Source organism: Hylobates moloch, unplaced genomic scaffold (assembly GCF_009828535.3).
Source record: "Hylobates moloch isolate HMO894 unplaced genomic scaffold, HMol_V3 SCAFFOLD_19, whole genome shotgun sequence".
NCBI lineage: Eukaryota > Metazoa > Chordata > Mammalia > Primates > Hylobatidae > Hylobates > Hylobates moloch.
Window position 1 is genome coordinate 47379353 of NW_026652294.1, and position 12220 is coordinate 47391572.

At 44.4% G+C, this 12220-nt stretch overlaps 1 protein-coding gene across 1 annotated transcript; it reads left to right on the plus strand.

Annotated features, from left to right (window-relative positions):
- Positions 1-610: 610 nt before the first annotated feature.
- Positions 611-853, plus strand: LOC116459058 (MICOS complex subunit MIC10-like). Its single transcript, XM_032753921.2, has one exon. It carries the CDS (start codon positions 617-619, stop codon positions 851-853), a length of 237 nt encoding a protein of 78 aa, XP_032609812.1. The 5' UTR covers positions 611-616.
- Positions 854-12220: the final 11367 nt, after the last annotated feature.

The window sequence follows — 12220 nt, forward strand, 5'->3', positions numbered from 1 at the left end:
CTCACCGCAACCTCTGCCTCCCAGGCTCAACAGATTCTCCTGCCTCAGCCTCCCGAGTAGCTAGGACTACAGGCTCCCGCCACCACACTTGGCTAATTTTTTTTTTTTTTGAGACGGAATCTCACTCTGTCTCCCAGGCTGGAGTGCAGTGGTGCAATCTCAGCTCACTGCAACCTCCACCTCCTGGGTTAAGTGATTCTCCTGCCTCAGCCTTCCGAGTAACAGGGATTACAAGTGCCCGCCACCACACCAGCCTAAATTTTTGTATTTTTATCAGAGATGGGGTTTAGCCATATTGGCCAGGCTGATCTCGAACTCCTGACCTCAAGTGATCCACCTGGCTTGGCCTCCCAAAGTGCTGGGATTACAGGTATGAGCCACCGTGCCCGGCCATCTAGCAGTTTGAAATGTCATTTAAGACTTTGGTATTGTGCTAAATGACGAGCTAATGGGTGCAGGAAATCAACATGGCACATGGATACATATGTAACAAACCTGCACATTGTGCACAGGTACCCTAAAACCTAAAGTATAATAAAAAAAAAAAAAAAAGACTTTGGTATTGTTAGAGTGCAGGGGCCGGCGGAGAGGAAAGCTAGAGGTGCGGGTGGGGAACATGTTGGAATCGGAGCTCTGCAGGAAGTGGGACTGGTGCCTGGCAGATGCGGCGGTGAAGATAGGTACTGGTTGTGGATTAGGAATTGTTTTCTCACTTACCTTCTTTAAAAGAAGAATGTGGCCATTAGCCTTCAGTTCTGGCACGGGATTAGGAATGGCTCACTCCAACTGTCAGCATGATTTCCAAGCTCCGTATCTTCTACATGGAAAATATGTCAAAGAGCAGCAGCAGTGACTTCACCTGAGAACGTCCCAGTGGGAGGACGAGAGAAATCATGTTTATTCCTCAGGAATAACTGAGGATTCCTGAGGATTCCTCAGGAACACTGAAGTGTCCTGGAGTAAACTGCCATTCTTCCGTAACAATGTTATCAGTAATGCTTTAAACTCCAGCACCTGTTTATGTATTTGAAACCAAGTCTGTTTCTTGTTTTGTATTTTTTCTCTGGAAATGGTAGGGAGGTGGTCTTAAATAAATTAAACAAAAATAGGAAAAAAAAAAAAAAAAGAAAAAAAAAAGTCTTTGATAGGCCAGGCATGGTGGCTCACGCTTGTAATCTCAGCACTTTGGGAGGCCGAGGCAGGCGGATCATCTGAGGTCAGGAGTTCAACACCAGCCTGCCCAACATGGCAAAACCCTGTCTCTACTAAAAATACAAAAAATTAACTGGGCTTGGTGGCGGGAGTTGGATGTTGCAGTGAGCCGAGATTGCGCCACTGCACTCCAGCCTGGGTGACGAGAGCAAGACTCCGTCTCAAAAAAACAAAAAAAACTTTGATAAATTATATATCTTTACCTATAACTTTCATTTTTGTATTTGTTTTTGTTGTAAGCAAGGGAGGAAAGGTAATATTCCTAATATCATTTGGCAATTATCAAAGTAAAAACTGCTAACACTTATTTTGCTTGTTGAATTAATCTTAAAAGGGTAACATTAAAAGATTGGACATCAGTGTTAAACATTTCACAAAGTATTGAGTCTTTCGTTGCTATATTGCATTTTGGCTAAAAGTAATCAAGCTACTTGATTATTTTTAGGACAAAGGAAATCAACATTCTGTTTCCTAATGTTGATTTTTTTCCCTCTCATCCTCAATCTTTCTGTGGCTGCTCATCACTGAAGAAAAAACTCGGGATAACTTTTTTGAAGAAAAAACTCGGGATAATTTTTTTGTTACTGTAAATCTTCATTGTTAAGTAAGATTTTTATTTCAGCATTTGGCCTCTTTAATTGCATAACAGCAGTAAGAGCAAAGTCAGTTTTGTTCATACGAGCCATTGGAAACCTTGTCAGATACAGGACCCAAGTTCAGAAGGCCATTAAGGCCTGGCTGCCCCTTACCCCTCTCCACCCTTGCTGGAGCTTGCCAAAACCCGGTGGACTGATTCTGGAAAGCCCTTGAAACATGTCATTTCACTAATGGTGCTTTCTTTTGGGATTGGGCTGTTGACCTAATTTGTGATGAACAAAACCCAGCCAAATCATGCAGCCTCCCTCTAACTCCCTATGGGAAAGTGTTAGAGAAAAGTGTTTTAGCAACATCACCCATTTAAGTTTCATAACCCCAGCTAATAAAAATGATAAGAAACACCAAAGCTATCAACTAGGGTTTTCTGAGGGCAGAAGTGCAATTTAATTTTGAGCACTTGCATGTTAAATGACATGTTGGCATAGTTTGAAAGCTAATTCTAGTGTCTGTAAACGCTCAGTTCCTCCTAAATATTTGGGACAGTTTCATAACACTGTGTAGGAGGTATATGCATCGAACCCTCTTAAACTGATCAGTTCGTGCATTCCAGGCTTTTCACAATCGTAAATGTCTTTTCCCATCCTAGTTGTGGGAGGTAGCATGATGCAGTGAAATGGACTAGTATTTAAGAGCCAGATCTGTCTGAATTCAAATCCTGCCTCTTTATTATGTCAGTGAAAGAACTTTTGGTGGGGCAGCTAAGTGCCTGGCATAAGGAAAGTATAGATACTAATTCCTACATAATAGAAACATCCCAGATAAGTATTACGGCTATTCCAAACTTTTTGTTGTTGGGAATAGCTGCAGTAACTGAAGAAACAAAGTCTTGCTGTGTTGCCCAGGCTGGTCTCAAATTCCTGGCCTCAAGCTATCTTCCTGCCTCAGCTTCCCAAAGTGCTGGGATTACAGGAATGAGCCACTGCACCCGGCTGCCTCCAGCCTTTTAACACCAAAGATTTCTGTTTGTTCTTACATAGACCCTTGTTTTGATATATTTTACCTTCTAAGCTAAGTTTATTATTACTCTTCTCTTTTTTTCCCCTTATCAATCAGATACACAACAACATAAGATGACCATTCTGGATTGTTTTTGTACCTAATGATAGGATTCTACCGAAAAGTCAGATGTTTTGTCAGCCTTTAGGTCTTTTAGGGGCTTGGCATAGCTCTCTGAACAGTGGAACTGGCTCAAGGAGGGCCCACTGTGACTAAGTTCTTAGACTGGCTGTTAGCCTTTGCAGTATCCCAGTGAGAGGTCCAGCTGTCTTCCTGTGCCCACTGGTTCCCTTTCTCTTAATTCTATTGGACAGAATAATTGGAGCACCTCCTCACCTAACTTCTCATTGGCCATGAGAACAGGGCTGAACCACCCATGTCCAACTTGGTGATGGAAGCTTGTCAGTATCAATACCTGGTAGGCTCCTAATACTAGTGTTAATGAAGTTTCTTAAATGAGCAAACACTTGACTGTTGAGACAACAACCACAAAGCCATATTTTCTACTATGAAGAAACTCATGTTTACAACTTGACCAAGTTTAGGCAGAAATATTGGAAGCTTATCCATAAAAACAAGGGAATATGAGGAAAGATTGGATGAGTAACAAAACTTCGAATCAATTCAAAATTAAAATTAACGGTCAAGGTATGATACCCAGAAGGCATCTCCTGATTGTGGCTGCAAAAAAAAAATACATATTTTAAAAGCAAAACTATTGAAATATAGGAGAAATGTAGAAAACTGTGTATAAATGAGGTGGTCTTTTTCTTTCTTTTTTTTTTTTTTTGAGACAGAGTTCCACTCTTGTTGCCCAGGCTGGGGTGCAATGGCATGATCTCGGCTCATTGCAACCTCCACCTCCTGTTCAGGAGATTCTCCGGCCTCAGCCTCCCGAGTAGCCAGGATTACAGGCATGCGCCACCACACCCGGCTAATTTTGCATTTTTAGTAGAGACCGGGTTTCTCTATGTTGGTCAGGCTGGTCTCAAACTCCTGACCTCAAGTGATCCACCCACCTGGGCCTCCCAAAGTGCTGGGATTACAGGCATGAGCCACTGCGCCCAGCCAAGATGGTCTTTTTCAACCCTTTGGTTTAGACTAAAGTTGTAGGTGACCAATGACTGTCACCCTACTCTGTTCTTGCCCATTCTTTCAACCAACGTCTCAACCACTCAGCAAAGATTAACTTAGGGAACACAAAGGTAACTCATTTTCCTTCCTTTTTCTTCCTTCCTTTCTTTCTTTCTCTCTCTCTTTCTTTCTTTCTTTCTTTCATTCTTTCTTTCTTCCTTCCTTCCTTCCTTTCCTTCCTTCTTTCTCTCTTTTTCTCTCCCTCTCTCTCTCTCCTCCCTCCCTCCCTCCCTTCCTCTCTCTTTCCTTCCTTTCTCTTTCTTTCTTCCTTTTCTCTTTCTTTTCTTCCTGGTAATTCTTTAAAATGTATTTTCCTAGTTACAGAAATAATACTTATTTTAGAAAATTTGAAAAACAGAATACCACAAAGATTAAAATAATAACCTAAAACAATTAAAATAATAACCTAAAATTCTACCATTGGATTTTATATTTTGGCATGAATAAGAATTCTTAACCTGTGTTACCTGAGATCCAAGATAGGTTATGGGGCTCCTGAACCTCTGAAACTGTATGCACAGTTTACTGTTAAATACATGTGGGTGCTTTTCAAAGAAAGGGGATAATAGCCTGGGGACAATTAGGCTCTCAAAGGTAGAGCTACCTTCAAAATATTACAAGTTTCAGGTGTAGTTCCTTTCCTTTCCATTTCTTTTCTTTTTTTTTTTTTGTTTTGTTTTTCTTTTTTTGTTTCTTTTGAGACAAAGTCTCACTCTGTCGCCCAGGCTGGAGTGCAGTGGCGAAATCTTGGCTCACTGCAACCTCCATCTCCCAGGTTCAAGCAATTCTCCCACCTCAGCCTCCCAAGTAGCTAGGATTACAGGTGCCTGCCACCATGCCCAGCTAATTTTTGTATTTTTAGTAAAGATGGAGTTTCACCACGTTGGCCAGGCTGGTCTCGAACTCCTGACCTCAGGTGATCCACCTACTTCGGCCTCCCAAAGTGCTGGGATTACAGATGTGAGCCACCGCGCCCAGCCTATTTTCTACACCTTTGTAAATGTGCTTTTTTGTTTTTTGTTTTTTCTTTTTTCTTTTGACGGAGTCTTGCTCTTGTTGCCCAGGCTGGAGTGCAATGGCGCAGTCTCAGCTCATTGGAACCTCCACCTCCCAGGTTCAAGTGATTCTTCTGCCTCAGCCTCCTGAGTAGCAGGCATGCACCACTGAGTCCAGCTAATTTTTGTATTTTTAGAGATACGGTTTCACCATGTTGGTCTCGAACTCCTGACCTTGTGATCCGCCCACTGTGGCCTCCCAAAGTGCTGGGATTACAGGCATGAGCCACTGCGTCCAGCCGCTATTATTTTTTTTTAATGTCACTCCCTGAGCCTAAGTAGTTTAAGACCTCAGATCAATGAATATAACTGCCATTTGACTAAAGAACTCCAGTTGAACAGGCGTTTTTGCCACTGTCCCTAAAAGATGGCATTTGGTTGACATTCCTTCCAAAAGCGTAATGAAACACACTAAAAATCTGTGGTGCCTTTGTCCCCAGAAAGAGAAGATGGCAAGGGTTTATATTTCTCGTTTGGCCAGGAGTTCAGTTTCCCTGCAAGCCCCAGAGGGTGGGTGGTAACAATGGGATGTGTTTGGCTCCTCATCCTCCTGCTGACAGCCAGGTCTCAGAGAGGCAAGTCCCACACTTCCCAAGCTCTGGATCCGAGCTCCGCCGCCGCAGGAGGAAAGGCTTCTAACTGTAGTTAGGAAGCACAGAACTTGCCTGGCCTTCACCAGCGTAATCAGATCTGTCATTCTCTTTAGGAACTGGCTCTGCTCTAGGCCTTGTTCTTTGCTCCGGAGGTAACAATTGCCATTTTTCTTTGGTATTTCTGCTGCAGTGATCATAGTTGCCCTTCTCATAGGAAATCATGGGAATCAGCCCAAGTCACAGCTGGCTCCCAGATGGCTCTTGATCCTGTGACCCCACCAACATTCCAATGCTGATTTGCTTGGGAGGTTCAAACTTGGCTTGCCGGGGCACCATGCTTCTGGAACCCCACCCTGGGAGATTTATAGGCAGGCCTTGGAGAGAACAAATCTCTGGAGGTGGGATGGGGCCAAGCAGTTTCCTTTTGTTGCATGTTCTAGAATTCTGCCTAAAACAGAAGAGGCTGACCTCATTCTTGCCCCACCCGAAGATTGAGCGGGAATAACTAACTAGCAAGCTATTACTGACATTGCTAAATTACCTAACAAAGAAAGTTCTTCATTCTTTCTGTCTCCGTCTCTCTTGATGTATACTAATATATGTATATATACACATTCTCTCTCTCTCATATATATATATATATATATATATATATATATATACTAGAAGAGAATTCTTCATATGTATGTACATACACAAGAGGAATTCTCTTCCAGTGTGTGTTCTTGCTGTAGGATGCTAAGTTTGACATAAAAATGATCTAAGAAGATTGTATTCTCCAGGTCCCAGGCTGAGAGTATCCAACCTGTTCAGGTAGAAATGGCCAGTAGAGCTCAAATAGTTTCTCGCTGCAAAGAAATTCTTTGGTGTCCATTTCCTGGAGATACTGTGGAGGATGCTAGCAGGTTTCTAACATACTTCAGCTGTTCAGGAAATACTTTAAATAATTTCCTGCTCTAGAGAATAGGAGGAGGGCCTGAAAGTTGGAATGCATTACTCTCTTTCTTTACGGTCTCAAATGTGGTTCACGAGGACCCTTCGCTATTCACACACACGCTCCGAGGTGCTCTTTTCTGCCTCTACCAGCCTTTCTATGTGGGAATGTTCTTTTTTTAAGTGTGGCGAGAATCCTAGTAACTTGGACTTCCCATAGCATGCTGGCTTGAGCTTCTTAAGGAACTTTACAAATATGAGCTAATTAAGCTTGGAAAGCCCCATGCCAGTCCTCCCGGCTGTTATTGAAATGAGGCCAGCTCTGAGGTGGACCAGCCACAGTTTTTGCCCGGCACAGCAACAATTCAAACAGTGGAGAGGAAGGGAAGCTGGCTGCCTAGCACAATTGAAAACTGCAAGGGAGAAACAAGTTAGGCAACACGTAATTCATTGCCTCCTTGGTTTGCTTTAGCCTAACAGCGGGGTTCAGATTTTAACTCAGTATTTTAACTGGGTCAGTTAGGCCTTTGTCCAAGATTTCAGGCAATGGCCCAAAAATGGACAAATCTAAGATTTTGCTTTTTTTTTTTTTTTTGAGATGGAGTTTCACTTTTGTTGCCCAGGCTGGGTGCAATGGCGTGATCTCGGCTCACTGCAACCTCCACCTCCCAGGTTCAAGTGATTCTCCTGTCTCAGCCTCCCAAGTTGCTGGGATTACAGGCGTGTGCCACCACACCCAGCTAATTTTGTATTTTTAGTAGAGTCAGGGTTTCACCATGTTGGTCTGGCTGGTCTCGAACTCCTGACCTCAAATGATCCACCCGCCTCAGCCTCCCAAAGCGCTAGGATTACAGGCATGGGCCACTGTGCCCAGCCTAAGATTTTGCTTTTATCTGAAGCAGTGGTTCTCAATCGAGGGAGATATTGCCCCCCCAAGATGACATTTGACAAAAATCTGGAGACTTTTTTTTTTTTTGAGACGGAGTTTCGCGCTTGTTGCCCAGGCTGGAGTGCAATGCATGGTCTCAGCTCACTGCAATCTCCACCTCGTGGGTTCAAGCAATTCTCCTGCCTCAGCCTCCTGAGTAGCTGGGATTACAGGCGACTGCTACCACGTCTAGCTAATTTTTGTATTTTTAGTAGAGATGGGTTTTCTCCATGTTGGCCAGGCTGGTCTTGAACTCCTGACCTTAGGTGGTCCACCCACCTCGGCCTCCCAAAGTGCTGGGATTACAGGCATAAGCCACTGCGCCCAGCCTGGAGACATTTTTGGTTGTCACTTCTGGCGGAGGGGGATGCTACTGTCATCTAGTGGATAACAACCAGGGATGCTGCTAAACACCCCATAATGCACAGAACAGTCCCCACAATAATTTTCTGGTCTAAGATGTCAGTAGCGTGGGGGTTAAAAATCCTGATTTCAAGCTTCAAAGTGACTCAGCGTTGGCTTGTCTCCTCTGTGTTAGCCCTAAATCTTAGCCTTGTGACCTTTCAGCCCACTCAAGTCTAGGATCTAAGCTCATGGCAGCACCCTAAGCCTCTCTTGGGTTCCTGAGCTCAGCCCTCCCATCGATGCCTCTGTGAGTGATGACATTGTCCTGAGCTTCTGGGTGATGAAGACACGCCTCTCACTGTGCCATATGTTCCTGGGAAATTGGACGCCTCTGCATCTTATGAGTGGGCTTTCTGGAAAAGAAACCACTTGTGTAGTTCCCAGTTGGGCCCCAGAGCTTTGAGGTCCTGTGTTTCTCGCAGTGAATACAGTGAGGCATTCCCGTTTCTCTGAAGAGCCCATTCAGAGAACAGCTATTTACTTCCTGCCTCCTCTGGGCCCAGCTGCCAGGGAGACCCCAGGCTTCAGTAAGAGGCAGCTACAGGGAAATTCAGCCAATGGAAAGATACCAGGGAATTTAATTTCAGCCTTTCTTTTTGTAAATTTAAAAGACACTCTCTCATGAGAAAGCCTGGGAAACTTTCACTTCAGCCAGGAAGACTCCTCAAGCAATCCTCCAGTCTTGGCCTCCCAAAGTGTTGGGATTATACTCCGATCCAATTTACTTTTTGTAGTTGTTGAGACAAAGTCTCCCTCTGTTGCCCAGGCTGGAGTGCAGTGGTGCAATCTCAGCTCATTGCAACCTCTGCCTCCCAGGTTCAAGTGATTCTCTTGTGCCTCAGCCTCCTGAGTAGCTGAAAGGTGTGAGCCACCAGGCCTGGCTGATCTTTGTATTTTTAGTAGAGATGGGGTTTCACCATGTTGGCCAGGCTGGTCTTGAACTCCTAACCTCAGGTGATGAACCCGCCTCAGCCTCCCAAAGTGCTGGGATTACAGGCGTGAGCCCCCGCACCCAGCCAACAATTTACTTTTAAACGGTAAAAGTAAAGCTGGTGACAATGAAAAGGGCATGTCTTTGCCCTTTTCTGCCTAAGAGATTAAAATGTGGACAACATGCAACAGCCTTCAACTCTGGTCTCCCTGCCTTCTCTTCCTCTGTTGTCCCACACCAATCCTCACAACAAACAGGGTGTGTGTGTGTGTGTGTGTGTTTTATGAACTTTGTTCACCCTTAAAATAACTTAATTCTCCTAGATTCCTCCCTTTCTATTGTCTTTATTTTATTAAGGTACAACTTATTTAATTTTCTTTTGAGATGAGTCTCACTCTCTCACCCACGTTGGAGTGCAGTGGCATGATACCAACGCACTGCAACCTCCACCTCCCAGGTTCAAGGGATTCTCCTGCCTCAGCCTCCCAAGTAGCTGGGAGTACAGGCGCCTGCCACCATGCCTGGCTAATTTTTGCATTTTTAGTAGAGACGGGGTTTTGCCATGTTGGCCAGTCTGGTCTCGAACTCCTGACCTCAGGTGATCTGCCCACCTCAGCTTCCTAAAGTGTTGAGATTACAGGCGTGAGCCACTGCACCTGGCCTTAAGTTGCAATTTGTATTCAGTAATGAGTGTGAAGTGCTCTAATCTGAAGTGTGCCGCTCAATGCTTTTGGTTTTTTTTTTTTGGTTTTTTTTTTTTTTAGACAGGGTCTCACTCTGTCATCCAGGCTGGAGTTCAGTGGTGCAGTCTTGGCTCACTGCAACCTCTGCCGCCCAGCTTCAAGTGATTATTGTGCCTCAGCCTCCTGAGTATCTGAGATTACAGGCCCAAGTCACAATGCCCAGCTAATTTTTGTATTTTTAGTAGAGACGGGGTTTGGTCATATTACTCACGCTGGTCTCAAACTCCTGGACTCAAGTGGCCCTCCTGCCTCAGCCTCCCAAAGTGCTGGGATTACAGGAGTGAGCCACTGTGCCCAGCCACTCAATGCATTTTTACCTACATGGACACCCAGGTAACCACCATCCAGATAAAGACATGGAACATTTTGGCCGGGTGCGGTGGCTCAGTCCTGTAATCCCAGCACTTTGGGAGGCCACGGCAGGAGGATTGCTTGAGTCTAGGAGTTCAAGACCAGCCTGGGCAACATGACAAAACCCCGTCTCTACAAAAATTAGCCAGGCACGTAGTGGTGTGCACCTGTAGTCCCAGCTACTTGGGAGGCTAAGGTGGGAAGATCACTTGAACCAGGGAGGTCAAGGCTGCGGTGAGCTGAGATTGCACCACTGGACTCCAGCCTGGGTGATACAGTGAGACTCTACCTCAAAAAAAAAGAAAAAGAAAACTAATGTGCCTCCTCTATCTAAAACACCAATATGAAGAACAACGATATTTCTAAAACTTCAGAGCTAGGTGTCAAAATGAATTCACCCCAGAGTGCACCAAGCATCGTCAGATTCTCTTCACTAGATTCAACCCCCAGGGCTCCTAAGTGGCTTCCAACCTGTGCTGTGGATGGACAGTGAGTGAATGCTTTTGGTTTTACATAGGAAGGGTGAGGGCCAGGCGTGGTGGCTCACGCCTGTAATTCCAGCACTTTGGGAGGCCGAGGTGAGCAGATCACCTGAGGTCGGGAGCTCGAGACCAGCCTGACCAGCATGGAGGAGCCCCTCTCTACTAAAACTACAAAATCAGCCAGGTGTGGTGGCGCATGCCTGTAGTCCCAGCTACTCGGGAGGCTGAGGCAGGAGAATTGCTTGAACCCGGGAGGCAGAGGTTGCGATGAGCCGAGATCGTGCCGTTGCACTCCAGCCTGGGCAACAAGAGTGAAACTCCGTCTCAACAACAAAAAAACAAACAAACAAAAACATAGGAAGGGGGAGAACAAATGTTTTTCCTTCTAATGGTTTAGAAAGACAGAAAGTGGAAGTTATTGGTTAAAACAAACACACACATCAACAAAATATTTTTTTTCTCATGGTGGGCCAAGATTTTATGCATGTCAAAAATATGAACACAGAGCATAGAGTTTGCTCTGAAAAGCAACAGGGGGAGACTGAGTTCCATGTGTTGTGGGCGAGGGAGGTATAGTATTTGTGAAAGCTGCTGAAGACTCCCTCCTGACTGGAAAACCGCCACAGGGAGGCAGTAGAGCTTAGTGGCAAATAGCATTGGCTCTGGAATCAGATTTGAATTTCAATCCAGCTCTGACACCTAATAGCTGTGTGACCTCCAGCAAGTTGCTTAACTGCTCTGTGCCTCACTTTCCAACTCAGCAAAATGAGGATGAAACTAGTATCTAACTCCTAGAGGTGCTTTAAAGGTGATTTGAATACCCAGTTCAACAAGTAAGCTCTCAGTCAGTGCTAGTTTACAAAGCAGGAGTTGAAGGGGGCAACTAATTTCATTTCAGATCGATTAGATAGATAGATAGATGTTGGATAAATAGATTTTTTTGAGATCATACTATTTTTCAAGCTGTGCAAAATAGTTTAACCTAAAATCTAAACAGTTGCTCAAAGAGCCTTTTTCCAGCCTCCACCTACAATCATGTCCCCTTCTGATCATAGAGCAGATTTCAACAGCTCCTTCAGAGAAACCAGACCCTCCACAATGTTATTCTTCTAGCTCTTTCTTGGCCTGCAAAGGATGTATAATTTGTTCCATTTCATTCCCTTTTTTTTTTTTTTTTTTTTTTTTTGAGACAGGGTCTCGGTTTGTTACCCAGGCTGGAGTGCAGTGGAGCAATCATGGTTTACTACAGCCTCCACCACCTGTCCTCAGCAATCCTCCCAACTCAGCCTCCCAAGTAGCTGGGACTACAGGTGTGCACCACCATAGCTGGCTAATTTTTATATTTTTTTGTAGAGACAGGGTCTCATTATGTTGCCCAGGCTGGTCTTGGTCTTGAACTTCTGGCCTCAAGCAATCCTCCTGCCTCAGCCTCCCAAAGTGTTGGGATTACAGGTGTGAGCCACTGAGCCCAGCCCCACTTCACTCTTGAGTGTGGAAAACTTTCTTTTAGCCTTTGGGGTGACTATAGATAGACAGATGGAGATAGATAGATAGGTGATAGAAATTTAGAATACTTAATACCTATATATTCCAAATGTATCTAATATATATGCATATAATAAATACATTATGATATATTATCATTATTTATACAATTTATTTGGGGTATTCTACTTGGAGTTTTACCTACAATTTCACCGAAATTGGGAGATCTGCTTTTTTCAGCTCTTTTTCTTATTCAAAGTTTCATAGTTGAAGGGGTGGCCTGCCCCTCCACACCTGTGGGTGCTTCTCGTTAGG